The following is a 23,347-nucleotide window of genomic DNA, read 5'->3' on the forward strand; positions in this document are numbered from 1 at the left end:
TGTCGTTAGCAGTTCCCCATTCCACCCAGTTTTCGATTCCACTGGTTGAGTCGAGCCCGTAGAACTCGGCTGGACTAATAAAACCTCGAGCTTGACTAGGAACTTGAGAATAGCTCGAAGGAAGCAACTCGAGCTCGACTCGGCAGTTACGCGTTGAACTCGAGCTCGACTCGATTAAGGCTCAACAAACTCGTTTGAATAAAATTGATATTAATCATTACATGTTGAGCTTCGGCTGGATTAAGACTAAAAAAACTCATTTAAATAGAATTTATATTCATCCTTTACATGTTGAGTTTGATCTTGACTTGATTAAGGCTCGGTAAACTTATAAACTTATTTGAATATATCGACTTGTTTAAAGCTCGAGCTCGACTCGGCAATTACGTGTTGAGCTCGAACTCAATTCGATTATTTGAATGAGTCGACTCATGAACTCGAGCTCGAGTTCGACTTGTTTAAAGCTCGAGCTCGACTCGTTAAGTAAATGATTCGACTCAAACTCGTTCATGAGCCGAGCTTTAACGAGACGAGCTTGACTCGTTGTTCACCCCTGAGATAAGTTTTCCATCCATTTTGATTATTCAAATTCAAACATTTCATATTCCTACATACACAAACCAATTCCTAGGGAAAAATAACCATTGCAGGGCCAAACCAAAACATCACTTATGCATCTTTCCATTTGATCAGCAAACTAAAACCAATTCTTAGTTTCAATTAGTGTTACAGTGATTTGGATCATGGATCTTGGAGTTGGACAGATTTCTGGACTGCCCATTTGAAAATTCAGCCTGGTTTTGTAGGTCCCAGTAGAATATGCCCCAAGGAGACCTTCAAATTGGAGAACATCAAAATGTCTAGACATAATCTGCTGCTTCACCCAACTCAAGTGAAAGAGATCTAGAGAGAGAGAGAGGGAGAGATCTAGAGAGAGAAAGGGATTGAGATTTATTGAATCAATGGGTTTCAGGAAGACTGACTGAAATGACCCTCTTTGATTGGGTTGACTCCTGAATAATCACTTGTTCCATTTTCAAATTCCTGCAGAATTGTCAACCACATGGGCGCTTCAGCTGTCCACAAGAATATAAAACTCAACCATAAATGCCATGAAACGTGAAAAGTAATAGCACCCAAATAGTTTAATCTGTTGAAGGCAGTAAAAATCATGAAGATCAAGAAGAAGAAGAATGTGGAGTTACACTTTGTCACAAAAAATGTCGCGGTATTATACCGCGAGCAAAGAGACGGATATAATACGGTAAAGTTGTACATCTCAATCTCAAGAATAAAACGAAAAGATCTTGACAATATTTTTAAAAAATTATAACATTTAATAAATTTTAAAAATTATAAAAAAATAAAAAATCATAAAAAAATATAAAAACCTAAAAAAAGGGTATAATATGCGTATAATATGCATTTTTTTTACGTTTTTTATTTTTTATTGTTTTTCAAAAAAGACGTCCTACAAATTATAAAAAAATAAAAAATCATAAAAAAATATATAAAAACGCAAAAAAAAGGCATAATACACATATAATATGTATTTTTTTACGTTTTTTTTTTTTAAATGACCTGTTTGGTATGGGTATTATACGGCTGACTATGTTTTAGAGCACTGTAATATGTTGTCCTTCCTTCTTCCTCTTGTAGCTTTCACTGTTAGCGCTTACCTTGCATGGTTGATATCAGACCTGAATCTCGGATGATGTCACCGTTTATAAATCAATGGCTACTTGCTTCCACTGGCCCACGCCATTGAAGGCCGCTCAGACACTGATTTAATGTCTGAATTGGCGTCTTATAATGGTTATTAATTGGCTGTCACACGGACTCAAAATTATAGACATGTCTTTTAATTGGGCACATAATGGAGACATTGATTTTCATTTGTTTGCGAGTGAGCACGGTGAGAGTCCCACTTCTGGCAGGACTTAATGCAGTGAAATTCATTTGATTCATCAGGTTTTAGGGTTACATCAGGTTGACGCCCACGGAAATCAAACCAGGGATCGATCATCTATCAGTCATTGGTCCGACCAGCTATGCTAAATCCCTTAGAGTAAAATTTCTGCATCAGCTACTTGTAACTTGCAATGAGTATGATTAAATTAATGATATTTGTTTATCTTTTAAGTTGTTTTGCTAAATTGGGTGGAATGTCAACTAATCAGATTTGGATCAGATGTACCCTTAACCGTATATACTTTTTCAGATATGAATCCCAAATCCAAAATTCGATTTCACAATCTGAATTTGATCTGAATCCACTTTATGCATTCATATCCAAATCTGAACTGTGAATCGAATCTAGCTGATTTTCAAAATGCAAGATCATTGGATATAGGATAATTATTTAAAGCTAAATCTGATCTGAATTCGAACCTGAATTCAACAGATATTTATTCAAATCCAAATATGATCGGACATTATTTTTTAAATTCGACTCTGATCTAATTTCTTAATTGGATATTATATTTGTTCATACCCCCATTATTTGGTATGGTTCGGTCAAATTTTTTATCCAAATCAGATATATTCACATCCCTACAAATTAGTCTCAAACACTTAGATGTGTGTGCATGTAAGCACGTACACATACGCAAAATTATGTGTGTGTATGCTAACTTTGAAATATATGGAGTCTATAATAAGTAAATGACTGCTAACTTTGGAATTAGCAGGTAACTACATGTTTATTACCATTCAGACGCCATTTCAAGTCCTTTTTCCACTACGAAATGGCTGCTAACCTTAACGTATTATAGACTTAAATTTTCCAATCAATCAAACATGCAGGTAATAAAGGTTTGACGTTAAAAAACATAGGGAAATAAAAATGAGATCAAGTGTGAAATTTCACTCATTAATTTTAAATCCAGAAGCTATATATATATATATATATATATATATATATATCTATATATATATATATATATATAGAGAGAGAGAGAGAGAGAGAGGAAAGTTGATAAAAACCAAACCACTTGGACAGGAGACAAAAACCAAACATATTGAAATTAATTTTTTTTTTTTTTAAATTTAAACTTATAGATATGATCTTAAGAATGAATTGATGAAAACACATATTAAGTTAGTTATTTTCTTAAATAATAATTTTTTAATAGTCGAAAAAACAAACGGTTCTTATAACATCAAAATTTTGGTAGTATAAAAATCAAGTTGTTTATGAAACTGACTTGAACTAAAATATGATGTATTTTAAATTAAATTAATGTTTATAAACACATTAAATGTTCATATTTTCTTTAAAACCCCTTTTAAACATGAGCATCAAAGGTCAAGTTTTTATCTCTTACTTTTATATATATATATATATATATATATATATATATATATATATATATATATAGAGAGAGAGAGAGAGAGAAAGAGAGAGTTAGAGAGAAAGAGAGAGAGAGAATTAATTTATGCATGCGTTTAGAGTTGTTGCTCTGTATGTATGAGTTAGCTCTGCATGGAGGGAAGGTGAAGATATTAAGGTGAGGGTTGCAGGTCAAAATGGGAGCCAGGAATGCGGGTAAGGCTGAAAAGCGAAGGGGTCCTACCTTCTAAATGCTCTCTCATCTCATGATCTTTCCTTTCACAAAGTTTGTCACAACTTAATTTCCACAATCACGTGCGCCCTCCCCCCTCCAATTAAAGGACATCTCATTCAAATCCATTCTATTCCGCGGATCCTTCAAGAATGCCGCGTCCACATTTTTAATTGTTTCTCACATTTTTTAAAATTTATTGCAAATAATTTTTAAAATTTTTTAAAATTCAGCTGAATCAGTTGCCTGTCAGTTCACTGAATCGGCCGCCTTTTAAGTTTGGGCCACCAGAAGGTTAATCTTACTATCGAGTGAAAGTCGAACCTTCTCTCATTTTCTTCGTCTCTTTAGGATGTAGGTTTCTTCTTTCGGATTTTAAGGTGATGCTCTTACCATGCTTCAACTTGCATATCAGTACATTCTTCTTTGTCACAGTCTTTGAAATGAAAACTCGCTGCACATCATCTGCCAACTCTACCAACTTTCTCTTAAATTGGTTCATGATTACAACCATAGTTACAAATAACATCTCGGAGTTTTAAATGGCGAGGTTTATCGCGGGTAGAATACGACAATATTGAAAAAAATAACAAAAATATAGTAAATTATTAAAAAAATTTAAGAACTAAAAAATGAAAGAAAAATAAAATAAGTGAGAAACTAATAACACAAACATCACAAGATAAGTAGATTTGCAACAAATAAAAAATGAAAAAATGGTTTGGCATTAAAAAAAAAAAGAAAAAAGTGAAAAAAAATGTGTTTTTCCAAAGTTTTAAAAGACCATTTAATTTATCACGTTTTTTTCGTGTTTTTTACGAAAAAAAAGTGTTTTCTGTGACTATTGGAGCGAGGTAAAGAGTCAAAAATTTCACAAGCTTGAATAGATTTTCTAAACCTTTTAAAAAGATCAAATTTAACCTTTTGAAAATATTAACTAGTGAAACTTTATTTTTCGAAATTTAAAGGGAAGCCATGGCCAATCACTAGCTGATCATAGTAAGACATCAAACTCAAATTTATATCCGGTATGCAGCTGTATGGGAATTCAAATCCGATTGATAATTAGATCTGTATTCCTTTACCAGATCCCACCTAAACAATTTCAGATTCGAATTTGATAATCAGATATATCAAATCCAATTGTATTCCTATCGCTGAAAGCTCAAAAGAATATCTTCTGTCAACAAACAAATCTCTTTTAAAAATCCGGTTCTTTTTTTTCTTGGGTTGGACTTTATATCAACTTAAAAAATGTCAAAAATTCAATAAACTTTGCTGTTGCTTTAGAGAGAAGGTCAAAGTTTCTTCCCTTCTTTTTTATTTTGCTCTTGGGCGTACCTTAGCATGGGGATATGTCCATCTGCTAGAGTGTCGTGCACCTACTACCACTTTCAATTCGAGTGGTGCCCATGGAAATCGAACTAATGATCAAGTTTCTTCCGATTTTCTAGTCTGACCAGCTATGCTACGCCATTTGAAGGTGATGTTGTTACGATGGCTTAATTATAAGAAAGAGGCATAAAAAAATTGCTGTTATATGCTGGGTCCCTAACACGAAACTACATGTTAAGGATGAAAATGACCAAATTGGCCTTGATGGTAAAAAAGACGAGTCTTCCCATGCAAGGACAAATGTGGAAGCCTAAAAAATAATAGTAGAACACGGCCCCGTGTTGGCCACCGGCCACAAAGCCCGCCCAAGAATCAGGCAATGTTGGAAAAAAAAATTGTCTGGGCAACTAAAATTCGGAAAAGTAAGAAAAGTTATATTTTTAATGAAAATAATATAAAAAAAAAAATTGGAAGATATAACTTAGGTTTTACCTTGAGTGTGATATAGCTAGAAACAGGGCATGTGGCTTTGCTATACCCAACCAAATGCTCAGAAAGTGATCATTCTTTGTTGGGACCCAATCATCATTTACTGGACCCCAATATCTGTATCTTTCTCTTTCTAGATTTCCTCTCTCTCTCTGACATATATATATATATATACACTGGACCCCAATATCTATATCTTTCTCTCTCTAGATTTCCTCTCTCTCTCTGACATATATATATATATATATATATATATAAAAGCGTGATCTGTACATGCTGAAACGCGCTTACATTTACTCATTCACATGCCATCTCACCTTCGAACAAGCTATTGAGATCTACATTTTGCCAAATCTCTCTCTCTCTCTCTCTCTCTCTCTCTATATATATATATATATATATATATATATATATATATATATATATATATCCCTTTGACCAGGGCGAAGTGGGTAGTTGCTTTATGTGCGTGCCTTCTTCCTGCCGACATATTACAGAAATTCTGGCATTATGCTTGCTTGAAGCCATAAGCTACCCCTTGGCTTCAGCCTTTTCTTCTCTCGCTCTCTCTCTCTCTCTCTCTCTCTCTATCTCATATATATATATATATATATATATATATATATATATATATATCGAAATCGCTTTCATGGTGCGAACCGGCTTTTTTCATGGTGCGAACCGGCTTTCTAAAAAGAGAATCGATCCGATTGAATATTGGAGCAACGTTGGTTTCTTTATCAATGAAAAAGGGTTGTTACAGAACAACAACATTATATTATGTTATGATATTGTATTATGCATCTAACTTAAAAATAAATTGGTTAGTTGATTAAATACTTTAAAGGGTAGGGATAAACATTTTTTATGAGGGGCAGATTATAGTTTCAAAATTTTAGTAGATGCCAAAATATAAACTTTTTTAAATCTGTTGATAGGATAAATGAATTTTTTTTAATACATGTAAATTTTTTGTCGAGGGGGCCATAAACAATGGGTTGAAAACAGCAATAAAGGCGTCGGGAAAATTGAAAGCCGTTCTAATTATGAATAATTGAAATGAAGTACGCAATGATATGAACCTGCCGACATTAGCCTATTTCCAAAGTTTCTATTAAGAAAAATTTAATTTAATTTAATGTAATTAAGAAAATGAAATTTTATTCAGAATCGTAACCATTCGCGCCAGTTTTACTTTAGTGGCGGACAATACTGTCCTTATTGATCATCAGAGAGGATTCAATAAAGATAAAACATGAAAATTTTATAAAAACACGCTCAACTTTTGCAATGGTAACTCATGCATGTTACTGTTATCTGCTTAAACTAGATGCTAATGACAGACATAAATCAACGAAATTCAAACTCAAGTAACTTTTTACTTAAATTTATTAGAAAACTCAAACTACTTCTGCCTATAATGTTTGAAACCCTATACCAACAGTAGAAGAGCCAAAAGTTTTTAACTAAGGAGTACTATTTTAAAAATTTCTATTTCTCAAGGGGTAGTTTGGCATGAATAACACTGTGTTACAATGTTGTATGAATATGTTAGGAATATTATGACAAATTCATGGAACACTTGTTTATATAGTCTATGAATATTCTCTAATATTTGTGAAAAAATTATGAAACATTCGCACAATGTTCTTCATGCATGCCAAATAGCCTTTTAAGTGGTTATTTAGTGTTCATAACAAATTGTTACTTGGCAATGATTCTATCCCAAAATTTAGTGTTTTATAGAACACTATGTTACAGGGTTTCATAAATCTTTCTCAATTTTGGGGGCAGTTTCATTAGAACGTGATAAACTGATAATTTGTTGTTGGTACCAAACAACCTTTAAGTGATCGTTTGAGAACAATAACATTATCGCACTGAACACTATGTTACAGGGTTCCATGAATCTTTCTCAATTTTGGGGCAGCTTCACTAGAACATGATAATTTATTGTTGAAACCAAACAACCTTTAAGTGACCGTTTGAGAATAATAACATTATCGTACTGAACACTATGTTATAGGGTTCCATGAATCTTTCTCAATTTTTGGGCAGCTTCACTAGAATGTGATAATTTGTTGTTAGAACCAAACAACATTTAAGTGACTGTTTGAGAACAATAACATTATCGTACTGAACACTATGTTACAGGGTTTCATGAATCTTTTTCAATTTTTGAGGCAGCTTCATTAGAACCTGATAATTTGTTGTTGGAACCAAACAACCTTTAAGTGACCGTTTGAGAACAATAACATTATCGTACTGAACACTATGTTACAAGGTTCCATGAATCTTTCTCAATTTTTGGGGCAGCTTCACTAGAACGTGATAATTTGTTGTTGGTACCAAACAACCTTTAAGTGACCATTTGAGAACAATAACATTATCATACTTAACACTATGTTACAGGGTTCCATGAATCTTTTTTAATTTTTGGGGCAGCTTCACTAGAACGTGATAATTTGTTGTTGGTACCAAACAACCTTTAAGTGACCGTTTGAGAACAATAACATTATCGTATTGTCTCATGCATTTAATCCAAAAATTGGTTACATTCATTAGATACTTTAAAAATTATTTCATGACTCACTTTTGTGGCAGATGCATGGAATAATAACATAATATTACTGTTTTCAAACAACCCACTATGATCACTCTTTGACGATAAACATGATCGGAGAAACTTGAAATGAAGTGCACAATGATATGGACCTGCCGACATTAGCCCATTTCCCAAGTTTCTATCAAGCAATAATTAAATCAATCTAAAGTAATTAAGAAACTAAATAACATGAAATTTTATTAAAATCATAATCATGCATGGCAGTTTTACTTTAGTAATGGACCACATAATCCTTACCTGTCGTTCGACAAGATTCGATAACGACAAAACATGAAGGTTATCAGTTTAAATTAGATGCTAATCACAGGTTTAACTCAATAAAATTCATACTTAAGTATGTTTTTACTTGAATTTATAAGAATATACCAATGAGAGTCCTCTATTTAACCCATTGATCCGTCTCCTTAATTACGTCAGAATCGGCCAAGTCATAAACTTGATTTTATATGATGTTGATTTGTCGGACTTGGGGCCCGAGGCCTTGCCACATATACCATGTGGAGCTAGAAATTTTTAGCTAAGGGCACTTAAAGTCTTTGTTCCTGTCGGGGTTTGACAATTGAACTTTCTAGAAACAAAATCTCACCTCAAACCAAAATTTAGAGCAAAAATTCTCGTTCTAATTTCCATTTGTGTTTGATAGTATGAAATTTTGATTCCAAAATTGAAAATGATGCGTTTAGTGAGACAAGATATAAAATTCTAGAATCGATGAACTAAAAACCTTTGTGACATGCACCCCAAAGAAATATCAAACTATTCTAAAATTTTGAAATCAATTCCACCCCCATGGTAAAATCACAATTTCAGAATTTTGATTCAAGGTTCCGGAATAAAAATTCTTTGTTTGATCCAGTCATTCCCATTTCATCGAAAATGAGAATTTTAATTTTAGAATTCCACAATTCTGGTTTCATCAAACACCTTAGGAATCACAATATGTATAAATAGGTAAAAATTCAGAAGATATCAAAATAAAAATAAAGAAAAAATTAACCGCTATGCACACACTAGTCCATACGTAACTCAACCACTGATATATAAAAATCTCAAAAGAACACCATGAAATTTAGCACAGCTGGTGGGGCCAACGGCTAGTAAAAGGTCAGTGTTTCGTATAAGTATCAAGATCTTGCTGAAGCCAAAACAAGTATAGGCTCTGAGGCTAGGGATATTAGCAGGCTAGTGGTATTAGCATTGGTGTGTATATATATATATATATATATATATATATATATATATATATATATATATATATATATATATATATATATATATATATATATATATATATATATATATAAGCCAAATGCTGACCTTTTACCGGCCGCTGGACCACCAGCTATATATATATATAGTGACTATATTTTTAGAGTCATTATGTCATCTAATTAGAACTGTTTGATCCAAAATGATAGACGATTAAGAGAAAAACAAGAAAATAAGGTGATTGACATTTTTGTCATCTAGCATTAATTTTCACATTTTTCTTATGTTTTTCCCTCAATCATCTATCTACATCAGATGAACGGCCTTGTTTAAATAACTGGATAACTTTAGATAGCTAGAGTCACTATTCACTTACTATATATATATATATATACACATACACACGCGGCCAGCTGCCCATGGAATGCTCACTGCTCAGGCCGACATAACCTGTGCATGGGTTGCAATTACTTCTAGTTCCAGGCTTGTGTATGGCTAGAACAGGGACAGGAGTAAGCTCACTATACCTAGCATGCATAATCTGGTGAGTCCTTCCCTGTCTCCTACTTGCCAATTTAGGGAGAGAAAGGAAAAAAAAATCATAGACTGTTTACATCGATCGCTCAAGGCCACCCATTGCCATCCGTGCATCTCCAGATGGACGGCTTATGATGCGTTTGAATAAGAAATGAAAGTCTAATGACAATTATCTGGGTTGGTATTTGGTTACACCACCCCTATGCCCAGGCTGGACTGCATACAAAAGTAGAAAGGCTTCCCCCTTACTTCAAGGGCCATTAAGTACATGTTGTAGTCCTGTTTGATGCCTCTCAGTAGGTCATTTATTTAAGGGTCAGTTGGTTCATGTGAAATAAATGTTCCTGTTTATAATACAAACTTATTTAGATTCCTACAAATTTAACAATAGGAAAGACTGTACACTCTCTTCAAGTTGTGGGCCTTGGCAGAGAATGACACCCTGGTTGCAGCCATTGCCAAGTTGTTAACAGCCCTTTGACAGTATTAATTTATCTTATGGGTTCTGTAATTTTAGTTCATGGAATGTTCTTGCATGCATGCAGGCATGTGTTCTGTGTGTGTGTGTGTGTGTGTTTGCATATATGCATGTATGGACATATCCACATATATGTGTGTGTGTGTTTGTTTGCATATGGGCATGTATGGGCATATTGACGTATATGCGTGTGTGCCTCTGCGTGTGTGTGAGAGAGAGAGAGAGCGAGAAAGAGAGAGAAAGAGTGTGTGTGCGTGAGAGAGAAAGAGAAAGAAAGAAAGAGAGAGAGAGAGAGAGAGAGAGAGTCTAGTAGTTTGACACCTGCAGGCATTATCTCAGGGGTCGATGAGGACGTGTGGTACCAAGTTGATGGCATGTTGCTCTTATTTCCGACTCCCATGCAACCCTGGACCCCAAAGGTAAGCAGCTCGCTTAAGTGGTGGGATATTGTTTTTGCTCAAGAACAAGAAAGAGAGAGAAAGAGAGGCTATGCCTCCACTTTTGTTGCAAAAAATTATCAAAATTGAGATGCAATTTTGGCAAGTGAGAAATATCCCACCACCCGAGCGAGAGCTGAAGCCTCCTTCCTGCAACCTCTCGGGTCCAAAGGTGCATCAAAGTCTAGAGTAGAGATAGTATAATTTCAACGTTGTACTACTCGGTTTCATTGACCGAGGTGCATAATTCTCGTAAGTCTTGAATTGATGATTAAATTCTTACGAGCCAGCTAGTCCAACCAGCTATGCTATACCTTTTGAAGTCAGCATTAGTAATGTAATTTTTTTCATTGGAAAACCTTGCCTCAACAAGTAGAGAAGCAATTCGATTAGGAATTGAAAGATTAATTGAAATTGCTTAGGAATGATGTGTAAGGTGTCTCATATGTAGAAATATTCTTAGATTATTTATGTTGGTTTCTTATAACTTGTTTAGGAATATATATATATATATATATATATAAAGGAATATAACAATCTTTGACCAAAAAAGAAAATGCATTGGCATCATCATTTTTTTTTTGTTTTCCTTAATGTGTATAATTTATTAATTTCTTTTTATTTCTTTGGTCATGTGTGCCGGTGGAGGTGGTAGTGGGCTGCAAAGTTTATAGGCAACTGGACTTTCATTGGCCTCGCTTTCCTTGTAGGGCTCATTGCAGATCTCCGGTCGTACGGGTCTTAGATTTTATGAGTTTGAACTTTCTCATAGTCAAACTATCCATTATGTAACCTTGAGATGTAGGCAAAAGCTTGCCAAGAGGGTCACATGCATTACTGACTAATTCTTTTTCTTTTTTGTTTCACCCTTTTCTAAGTTGAGGAAGCTACATCCAGGTCGAGAGACTTTGTCGCTTGTTAGGTAGTGAATTACGGCTGTACAACGAGTCGAGCTAACTCGAGCTCGCTCGATAAACTTGACTTGAACTCGACTTGTTTACTGAACGAGTCGAGTTCGAGTTAAGGAATAAACTCGACAACCTGAACGATTCGAGGTCGAGTTAAGGGGGCTTGGCTTGGTTAAACTCAGTTAAGTTTGAGAAAGAAAATATGTCTCATAAAATTATCAAAAGAAGTAGATTGCTCAAATGGGTATGCACGTGACTGCTGTCCTTTGAAAAATAAATTTTTTTTAATGAAATGTTTGGCTCGGCTCAAGCCCATCTTTGGCGAGCTGAATGGAGCCGAGTTCGAGCTCGAGCTGATGAAATAGAACACAAGTCAAGCTCGAGCCGAGTTCTAGCTAGCTCGAATGCCTCCGCATTCGGAGCCTATGCCTGCTTCAGCTTATGAGGGGGTTTAATTCGAAACAGCCATTTTGATTAGTGTCTTGCAATACAAAGTTGGGATTATTTCTCTTTCTAAACAAGGATGGAAATGGAATGTCGGATCCAGATCCATGTCAGAAATGTCCAATTGAAGTTGGAATTCTACAAGGATGGGTTGGGTTTGGGCTTGATAAGGAGCCAACCTGTTCCAAACCAACGAGTATAACAGCAAGTCTTGCTTTTTGTGTTTACTTTCAGGTGAACAGGAGAGATCCATGCCGGGCTGAAGGCCGAAGTCCCATTCATCCACTCATTACAAGGCCTACTTTCGGTGCCGCCCTCAATGCGCTTCAACTTACACATCATGACCTCTTTTTACATTAAGAGAGTTCAGGGGCGGAGGGAGGGGGGCTGCCTAAGCCATGGCCCCCACCCCAGCCAATTTAAAAAAAAAAAAAACGTTGAAAAAATTGAAAATTTTTAGTTGTGTTATATATTGTTTAGATTCGAGTTCAATTTGACCCTACCCAGATCCAAAAGTTGAACGCTCCTAAAAAAAAATCTGAGAGTTAAAAATAAAAAAAAATCTGAGAGTTAAAAAAAAAAATCTGGTATTCGAAATGAAACTGGCTGCATATCAACCCTACCGCGTCCACTGCACCAAATCTCTTAAGGACATTGAACGTTGCTTGACCTGATCATTTTTCAGGTTTGACATTTTATTATCCAGATCCAACATAACCCAGATCCAAACCCATGTACTACATTTGATGTGTGGAATCTTTGAATGAGTATAAGAGCAGAGCACCTATCTACACCAGCAAAAAAGAGAAAAAATGGTTCGGATCTGCCATTCACCATATCCAACCAATCACATCCACCATATAGCTTTCCCCCCAGCCCCATTTCTATCGGATCTGTGTCCTAAATTTTCAAAGGACATTATAAATTTTCAAGGTACATGTTAAGTTTAATAACCCGTACCCAAATTTTAGATTTTTTAAAAAACAAAAAATCCTAAAAATTAAGAAAAAGTAAAATAAATTAAAAAGAACTAACAAGAAAACTTGATAAAAATGTTCTATATGATAGAAACAAAGATAAACAGTTTAACTTATGTTTTAAACTTTAAACCAAAAAACGTAAAAAAAAAAACATGATAAAAATGTGAAAAAAACACAAACAATTTATTTTAGAGTTTTTTTTCAAACAAAGGGAAATAATGGGTTTTTCATTTTGATTGTTTTTAACATTTTATCGGGTCTTCGAAAAAGATGGGTTTGTAGGCACGGTCAGGCGGTCACTGACACACAGCGTAAGACCTGTGAGCAGGAATTCCACCCTTGGAGTTTTATTTCATCAAGAATGTTACTCTACCTTGGGTGCAGTCAAGCTGAGAAATAAATTAGTAGCTTCTGCAGGATAACAAAGACGGGATATAATACACCAGCGTTGTAACATAAGGCAGCAGAAAAAGTTCTTTTTTTAAACAAAGGCAGAGAAAGGACCAACAGGCAGACTAGTAAAAAAAAGGGGCTGCAAGCAAGCTCCTAGCTTTGGAAGCGTAATTACAAGGAAGCTACTTTTCTTGTTTGTATTCATCCTTTTCTGAAAACATTCAAATTCCTGGAAGCGTCAAAAACTTGACAACCTATGAAGTGTATGTCTACAATGCCCCTGTTTTAGTGGTTCCTCGTATGAAACATTCGAGTACTTCTTTCTGCCCACCATGAAAATTTCTTCAATATTTAGGAATTGCAGCCAGAAGCATGATCAGGCTGCTGGGAAATAGTTTCAGTGGCTGGAGAACTGTCACGCACTAGTAACTTGAGGACAACTGTGGAACTTTACGTACATTTAAATAAAAACAAAGTAACAACGGACATTTGCAAACAAGTTTTACAAATTCTGACCTGGATATGCACATGAGGTTGCTCGGCTATATCAGCAGGGAAAAGAAGCCAAAACGTCAGATAAACTGTACAACAGCCGATGCCATAACAATTGGAAGTGCAAAGGCTGAGAACTAACAAAATTGGCCTACTTCATATACCAGAATTTTAGAAGAACTGTTGAAGCCAAGAATTATCTACCGCATCCCTCTCTAGATCACTTCTCATCTTGCTAACTTGTTCTAGAGCTTGCTTCAGATCCATCTTGTCCAAGGGCATTTCAGAGAACTCATGCAAGAACTTGTGTGCAATAGCAGCACCCTTGGCCATATCATCAGGATCAAGCACTCGCTTGCGTTTGTCACCCACCTTCAGAAACAATGAGGGAAAAAGTTCACCAACAGAAAATGTTAACCAGGATAAACAAATTATCCAAGAATCACCTGGAAAGCTACAAACAACAACCATGAGATGAAATATTGACCATCCCACAAGGCCAGCCACACTAACCAGTTTGCGTCATTAATATTCTTAAGGTATGACAGTGATCTGAATTAATTATTCTTTTCAAAATCTAGATTTTCTCATACATTGGCTTTGGCTGAGCCTACAAAAAGAACAGAGTTTGCAGCTCATATACAAACAGGAAGATCAGTTTATGAAAATCAGATCTACCAAATTGAAGGCATGAATAACAGACAATTGGACATGTGCGTTTGCACCTGCACACACAGCTGCATACTTACAGATACATGTGTCGTATGCAGCCTCAATGCTAGGTAATGTATGTGCCTATAATAAATATTATCATCTAATATAAGAAGTAATTTTATTGGTACACGGCGTGGAAGAACTGAGGATCCAGTAGCTTGACTCTATTAGCCTCCAAAGTCCTGAGGAGTATATGTCGAACACGGACACACAGACTCATGTATATACACAGATAGATTAGTTCATTTAAATTTTAATGAATCGATTCTACATTCTAAAGTGGATGGGTTTTGGAAAGGAGACCCATTTGCTTTTCCATGCATGTACTGGTATTTAAAAGAAAAAAAGACAAACTAATCATCAGAAGTTCTTCAATAGGTACTTTATCCACTACCTTTGCACTTTCTGACAGAACAGAAATAGGAGAAAAATCTTCCAACTCTGCAGCTTTTTCTTTGGCAAGGGAAACAACTTCTTCTGGAAACTTCGCAAGTTCAGCCACATGAATTCCAAAACTTTGATCACAAGCCCCTTCTTCAACCTAAAATATGCATAAAACAGGAGTAAGAGAAAGGAGTACCATTGGTGACCAAATACTACTTGGGTATGTCTTTGTGCAGTGAAATGTAACTAACACCAACTGGAGAGAGAGAGAAGATTTAGTCAATACCTTGTAAAGCATAGTCAGTTTTCTACTTGATGGATCAATGTGAGCACTAACATGATAATTGGCCACACCATTGGTAGACTTTGTCTGAGGATCAACATCATTATTGACATGCTGATGAGCTAACGCAGTTAGCTCATGAAAGTGTGTAGCAAACAAGGTTGGTGCTCTAGTGACCTCTACAAGATGCTCACAGATGGCCCACGCCAAACCTACTCAATGTGGAAAACGTAAGAAAGCTTACAAAAATATCAAGATACTAAAGCAGGTACACAGAGCAGAATCAAAAACTAAACATCTTATCAAGAATATCTTCAGAAAGATGATAAAGAAAACCTTAAATCACTGCATAAATCAATTGCAGCAAAACTTGGACAAATAACGATTTAACATGCTGTCATCTGGAAGAGACACATTTGTATGACAGGTCAAGACAATAGAAAAAGAAGACTAGCATTTATCAAATCACTATGAGTAAAGATAATAAATGCAACTTGCCATAACCTTAGAAAGAAGTCCACAAGGAAATTTTGATGAAAAGAATATGGCTTCCATAAAGGTTAATTGTACTTCTTAAAATTTAAAAGAGTAAATTATGCAACTATATATAACATATCCCAGTAACAATACCAGCAACTGCACAGGTATGAGAACGAAAAAAGACTAACCAAATCCATCATATGTTGATGTACCACGCCCAAGCTCATCAATTATTACAAGTGAGTTCCCAGTTGCACCTTTCAAAATAGATGCTGTTTCCAACATTTCTTGCATGAAGGTGGACACTCCCCGTATCTACAATAAAAAAATGATGAGTGTTGTCATTAATGTCCCCAAGCTAGGACAATGATAAGCAAGTAGAAATTAATTGGTCTTTTTTTCAACTTTTCGTACTCAAATTTTTGACAATATGCAAGATACAGATTGTACCTAGAATGATTTCAGGATCTGTCCAATTAAAAATTGATAAGGAGAAAGAGAAACCTCTAACTCCCAACAGTATACATATATATTAGAACCATTTTCACCTTTTAGATAATATCACAAGCATAAAATTAGAAAGCAGTTTCTCCAACAAAAAGCAACCTACATAAATAAGCTATCGGACCACATGATTCCTCTTAATGGAATTCATCGGATAAACAAAAGTAGACATACTATTGCTGATATAACAAACTCACCTGGCAATCCCCAGCACCAACACGAGCAAAAATGCAATCTCGGATGCTGATACTTGCTTGATCACAAGGCACAAAACATCCAACTTGTGCCATTAGCACATTCACACCAACCTAACAAGAAACCAACAATTTCAACATTTCTTCTGTGTAACTGAATCATATGTCCCAAACATGAAACCTGGTCCTAATTTCAGAATATAAAAATCATAAGCATTTCAGATCTTCAATAAATTCAAGAACTAATTCGGAGTAAGTGATACGCATAATCATCCAAGTATATGTTTGATTTCCTTAAGCTGCACCATCAGATATAAAAGTTCCATTCAGCAAGCTCTTTGTTTCATGTGCAAAACCTTTTCATCCTAATGCCATATGGAAACCTTCCTAACAAAATCCAAGATTTGTGTTGCAAAATGATGCATTGCAAAGCAATGAACTGCCATAAGCATCATAAGGGAATACAAACTGGAGCCACAGTTCATAAAAAAACTGAGAATGGAAGTGGATCCTGTCCTAACTTCTAAAAAACTGGAGTTTTCCAAATCAAGATTGACATTTAAATCAAAATAAATGACTTTGAAACAACAGACATCATACATGACTAAGTTCATGAAAGCACAACCACGTTTTCTCACAATATAAGATGCACATGCATGTTTCCATGGAAAGACTAGAATCTGAATCCACTAATACATTAACATCCAGCAGCGAAAGACAAGAAAAACAGAACCAGTGAACATAGAAATTTTTATATTCCATAAGCACAAATTGAAGAAAATGTAACAGTGCAAGAGGTGCACACCAACCTGACGAATAAATGTAGATTTCCCACCCATGTTTGGACCAGTAATGATTTGAAACCAGCTTTTACCTCTTATCTGAATTTAATAAAAGTTAGAAACCAAAATTAAGAGTACATCTCATCAATCTTAAGGGGCAGCTCAATGAATAAGTCTTTCAAACTCACAAGAAGACAATCATTAGGTATAAAATTGACACCATCTTGAGCCTCTACACAAGGATGCCTGCTCCCCATCAGTATAATATCTCCTCTATCCTGTTAATTTTAGTAAAAGAAAGCATATACATAAGCAATAACATCTGTAAAAAATTTTGCTTTTAATGGACATCTTTCTCCCTGATGAAAGACAGAATAACTTTATTTTTATGGAATTCACTCATTAATGCATATTATAGCAAATTAGTTTTCATAGATCAATCTACTCTTGATCATGTATGCCTTTCCATACTGGAACAACAAATAAGCTGCAACACCCCACCCCAACCCCCAAAAAAAAAAGTTACAAACATCTCAACTAACTTATCCAAGAGAGGAGTATATAATAATACATGGTTAACAAGGATCATTACACAAAGGCACATTATTAATATTACCGATGGTGTGATCTCTGGCCTTGCATATGATGTTGGACAGCTGGTTGCAAGATCAGCAAAAGCAAGCAAGACATCCATTTCAGATAGAATCTTTGCAATGGACTCAAATACCTACACCAAATTGCACATTGCATGAGGCCAGACCATAAGAAAATATAAATAGCAATGTGCAAATAAATCTAAGATTAAATACCTCAGAAAAAGTTGCTGCAGTCTGAACAACACGAGCAACAAGCTCTTTCTGCACACTTGTGTATTCCTCCAGTAACTTTCCATACTGGTCTCCAAGCTTTTTAAGCTTTGTATTTGTAAATTTCACACCATCCTTCCGAGTTTCAAGGACTATGAAACTCACATTCAGCTTTTTACGAACTTTAGGCTCCTCTTTCTTTGTGATCCTAAACACATGGCCAAACTGTGTGCTTTTGTCCAGCTTTAAACCTTTGTCCACAGGGAGGTCAAGTTCATTTGCAGTCTGTTTATGCAAGATCTGGATCTGCTTCTCTACTGCATCCATTTGATTTTTTAAATCCAACAACTTTGAATCATAACTAGCAGAAATCATATATTCACCATTCTCAAGTTGTTCAAGATCTACAGCAGCCTCGACAAGAGCAATAAATTTGTTCAAGTGATCATCGTCAGTCCAATAATCCAATGCATCCAAGTACTTGCTTTTCAATAGCGAGGAAAACTCTCCTTCATATCTCTCAATGGCACCTTTGATGTAAGGAAGCCTCAAGCTGGACTGCAATTATTGATTGAAAGGTTTTTCTAATCAAAATTGTATCAATTTGCAAGATATATGTCCAACAATTTAGGAACATAGTTAATTGGCACTAATGACAGTACCATAAGTATAATGCGTAAATCAAATTTCAAGCTGCAGAATATGAAACCCTTTAACCTTCTCATTAAGATAAATGGATAGACATTTAACCCTACCAGTTGACAATGTTTTAGTAAACCTTGTGATAATTGCAATTTACAGTTCTCTTTAAATGATAATTCTTGACATACTTGGTATGAACATTGATAGAAATTCTGTTTCTTCTTTTAACTGGCAAGAACAATTAGTGAACCAAAAATAAATTAGATGAGTTGAAAAATCCAGCATTCAACCATTCACAGTTAAAACTTGTCAACAGTGAAGGTGCTAACTACACATGCTTCAGATACTTGATAATGTCATGGTTGTTTGATCACCTTTCACAAATATCGTTTGTGAGTGAGATTTTTCTAGGGAATTAATTGGAAAGCTTGCTTTTCTCCATAAAATCTCAGGAACGCGAAAAAATTAAAATATATTAAAGATAATAAAGCAATTATGTATTATGAGATATAATTAATTTTGTTGCAAACATCAATAAAAGTATAAACCAGCTAATAAGTTGTTAAAATCCACAAACTAAAACATATCAAAAAATATTGTCTTAGAAATTAAACTTACAATAGTATCATGATACTTTTGGTTTTGCCAAAATGTTGCAAAATTTTTCACTTTTTTCTGTTTTTCCTTGATTTTCCATTTATAACAACATTTTGGGAAAAAAAAGCTGATATTTCTGATAGTGAAGCTTTGCTCTGACGAATCTGATATGGATGATGTTATTGCTAAATGAACAGCTAAGGAAACATGGAATGAACTAATGATGGTATCATGAAATCCAGACGCATAAACAGCTACTATTGATGCTTTGCTTGTAATAATGGAAACTCATTAATGAAGCTGGTTCTACTTTTTTGTATGTTGAATAATATATGATATCTACACAGACAAAACAAATAAAGTGAACTTCTAGGCACAGACCATTATCTCTTTCTCCAGTTTGGGCACCGTTGTGCCAGAACTGAATTATGACACCAAATAGTGAAAACACTGCTCTATGTCACCAAACATGCCAAAGGAAAAAGGAGGGAAGAAAGCATAGACACGATCAAGTTGAATAAGTTAAGAATAGGGCATGCCTGGAAAAGTTTTACGATTTGTTGCAAACTAGCTTTTCTTCTCTGAAGCCTGTGCATGAGCCTTTCAATGTCAGAAATCCTTTTCAAATGTTGCCTCAAATCTAGGCGAAGGGCAGCATCCTCCACAAAAGCCTGGACCATATCCAGTCGGTAATTGATCTCCTTAACATCTACTAATGGTTGCTTGAGCCACCTATTCAGTAATCTCTTCCCCATGCCAGCAGTACATGTCCTATTCATCAATCCAAACAAGCTAAAATTTTTGTTTGCATCCATCTTGGACTCTAGAACACTGAGGGCCCTCATGGCTGCAGAATCTAATCTCATGTAACTGTCCAATTTGTAGTGCTGAATGGTATAGCTACCATAATTGCTTTCATCTGCAAGCAGCTCCAAGTAAGACAATAAAGCACCAAGAGCCCCAGATGCATAAACTAAATTGGCAACCAAATCTCTAGCAGGTTCCACAGAATCTTTTACAAGCCTACCAAGATCCGGTACTAAATCTTTTGATTTGAACTCTGCTTTCTTCCTCTCAGTTACAAGCAAGTTACACCTTCCCAATGCATCATTCAGATGTCTTGCTTCCACGGTCTTAGAAATCTCTGCTGGCAATAAGCATTCCTTACAACCAAGAGACACCAGAGCTGACTCCACATTAGTGAATTGACTGTCGTCAAGGAATTCAGCAATACCCATTGTTCTTTTTGTCAAATCAACGTATGCCAAACCAATTATGCACTCACTTTCCCTAAAGATAGGGGACAATGCAACAATTGCAGGAGAATCATCCATGTCATTGTTAGCAAATAATACATCTTCAAAACTTCCAAGATTTCCAGGTGTGCCCATCTTGGATAACCTCCAATTTGACCCACTGCCTTCATAGAACTCCAAGGTATGATCAGTTCTCTCCAGAAGAATGTCACGAGCAATCCTTTCAAACATGGTTTTGCTGACGCTTACACTTGAAATAGCATCACGGCCACTGCTAATCTGCCGTAGAACAGTAGTAGTCCGATAGTATGTCCTAGCCACAAATGTTGCATTGTCACCATGAGCAGTATAATAATCCTGATTGCACCAAAAAGAAAAGGTCACAAAATAGAAACATAATCATGATAACCATATAATGAAGGGACAACTTCCAGGGCAACATAAAATGGAAGGGCAAGTGCCGGATCCCATTGCATTATGGGAGGTGAATGCATATTGTCGGCTGGTACAGGCTGACATGCACTGTTTTTTTATAACATTGATTTTGCAGAACTCTTTCCCTTTTGCCAAATTTTCCTAGATAGGAAAGAGGATTATTGTCTACACTGGACAGTATTAATTCTATCGCTATTAAACTGTAGAAAAGTTGGGTAGGTCAAAATAAGGCTCCGATTTTAATTAAGTCCTATAAGAGTAACATGACCCTTAATCTTGCGAAGAGTTTCCCCATCTTCAGATGATATGTAGTAATGGCATAACAATCATAAATCAACATAACATCACTGTGTTTCTTTTAATGGAAATAAGCCAGTGCCTGTTAATAGAAGCATCGCCAAGCACCAAAATTATGATGACCAACATAACGTTCAAATAGCTATAAACATTTCTACGATGAGAAACGATGAAAAACATTTTGACTGCATTAAAATCAATTGCTACTGAAGATATATACATGCTAGGGGATTGATAACTCGAAAATATTTTATCAGAATACGCCCAACAAACAAGCAAAACAAAATACGTTGTGTTTTAGGTAATGTCCTATGAAAACGTGAATAGTAAGGGAAAAAGCATTAAAACTAGATGATGGAACAAACATTTTACCAAACGGAAGATAACGGCTTCCATGACAAGGGCATGAAAAAATCAAAGGTGTTCATCGAAATGTGAAGGTCGCCAATCACCATGATGCTCGATAAGACTTTATTGAGGCAAAAGGAAGAAAAAGAAAAAGCAGCAACTATGAAGCTTCTAGCAGTGAATACTGCATACAGATCACTCACCCGACGATCAAAGAACCGCACTGCGTTGGGGTCCTGAAAAATGGTGGGTGTCGTCAATATCGCAATAAAAAAATAGGGTAACAGTGGCTATTGAAATATTAGGGAGGAACGAGTTTACCTGAGGCAGCGAGCGGAAGAATGACAGAAAACCCTGCGTCTGCTTCGCGTCTGAAACGATAAAGAAAAAGGGTTAACAAAAACAAAATGGTGAATAAGAGAAAAAAGAGGAAGAATATTTTCTATGAATTAGGCAACCGACGAAACGACCGGGAACAAAGATGGGTGTCTTCAAACTTGCCTAGCTTGAGCTCTGGAAGCTTGTTCTGCTCCAAGTTCTCGTCCATGGGTTCGGAGATGCAGAGGCCTTCTGGGAGGGAAGTGGAAGAGGAGAGAGAAAGGGCGCGTGGGGATTTATGGAGGGAACGATGGAGATGGCGGGAAATGAGAACCGGTGGTCAGAACTCAGAGCAACGTACCATAATGTATTTGATGTCAAGTGCGTCTCGCATTGGGAATCGATATAACGGAAGCAAAACAATACAAGCAAAAATACACAGAGCTTAGATATCAAGTCTGGTCCAATGTTCAACACCCATGGACACCAGTTTCTTGAAAGTTGGAACATTACAGGCGCACATCCGATGTGTGTTGCAACTCTGTTCCTCTGTTCCCTTCTTTCTGAAGCAATATTGGTTCACTTTTATCGTGCTTATTCACTAACGCAGTTCCATGGTCTCCCACCTCTGCTAAGTCCTCTGGTTCAAATGCCACGCCCACTTACAGCCTTTGCTATGTGAAGGATTTCGCCCATCCTGCTGGTTCAGTCCCGTAGACATTGAATCATCAGCAGCTGTCTATTCAAACCCAGGTCCCTAACTCTCCATGTCTGGCTGTTGATGAAGCTTTCACCCAACCCTTTGTTTTTCATGGTAGTTGTAGCATGTATAACTGTTGTTTTTCATGGTAGTTGTAACATGTATAACTGAACACCTACTAGCTCTCTTTTCATCCATTACACCAATTTTCTTTTGTTCATCCAACTCCATCTTCTTTATAGTAGTATAGGGTTTGTTTTTGGTGTTTTGGAGTATCATTTTGCAGCACTTTAACTTGTGTATAAGTGGATTTTTTTTTTATAGCACAAAAGTTCAAGCTTTAAAGATTTGAAATAGAAACTGAATGTCTGTCGGCTCCCTTTTCTCCCATTACATCAATTCCATGTCGGTTTTTTGTGTTTCTAGGCACCACCTTTGCAACACTTTAACTTTTGCATCAATGACTTCTTTTTTCCAATACAAAAAGTTGACACTCAAGATATTTTGAATTAGAAACTGAATGCCTATCAGCTCTCTTTTCATTCATTGCACCAATTTTAAGTGGAACATATCTCCATTTACATTCAAAAGAATATGCTTTAAAGAGCTAGATGCTATGCCAAGTCTTTCCTGTCTTTCTATTCATGTCCCTATTCAATTTGGTTGATTAAGTGATCAAAGTCTATCCCCAAATGGTTGATACAACAGTTTGGGAT

General features: G+C 35.7%; 1 protein-coding gene across 1 annotated transcript; it reads right to left on the reverse strand.

Annotated features, from left to right (window-relative positions):
• Positions 1-13,825: 13,825 nt before the first annotated feature.
• On the reverse strand, positions 13,826-22,760 carry LOC116246737 (DNA mismatch repair protein MSH2). The gene is made up of 13 exons (XM_031618584.2): positions 22,115-22,760; positions 21,935-21,984; positions 21,817-21,849; positions 19,817-20,890; positions 18,042-18,596; positions 17,849-17,959; positions 17,421-17,510; positions 17,260-17,331; positions 16,454-16,564; positions 15,941-16,067; positions 15,276-15,484; positions 15,000-15,146; positions 13,826-14,263 (listed from the first exon to the last, which is right to left on the reverse strand). Exons 1-13 carry the CDS (start codon positions 22,158-22,160, stop codon positions 14,063-14,065), a joined length of 2,826 nt encoding a protein of 941 aa, XP_031474444.1. The 5' UTR covers positions 22,161-22,760; the 3' UTR covers positions 13,826-14,062.
• Between the last annotated feature and the right edge of the window lie 587 nt (positions 22,761-23,347).

The sequence above is a fragment of the Nymphaea colorata genome, chromosome 2 (assembly GCF_008831285.2).
Source record: "Nymphaea colorata isolate Beijing-Zhang1983 chromosome 2, ASM883128v2, whole genome shotgun sequence".
Taxonomy (NCBI): domain Eukaryota; kingdom Viridiplantae; phylum Streptophyta; class Magnoliopsida; order Nymphaeales; family Nymphaeaceae; genus Nymphaea; species Nymphaea colorata.

Coding starts and splice junctions, on each gene's coding strand:
- LOC116246737 (XM_031618584.2), bottom strand. CDS start 22,160: ATGGACGAGAACTTGGAGCAGAACAAGCTTCCAGAGCTCAAGCTAG. Junction 21,850..21,934: donor TCTTCCGCTCGCTGCCTCAG/GTAAACTCGTTC, acceptor ACCATTTTTCAG/GACCCCAACGCAGTGCGGTT. Junction 17,332..17,420: donor TACCTAATGATTGTCTTCTT/GTGAGTTTGAAA, acceptor TATTAAATTCAG/ATAAGAGGTAAAAGCTGGTT.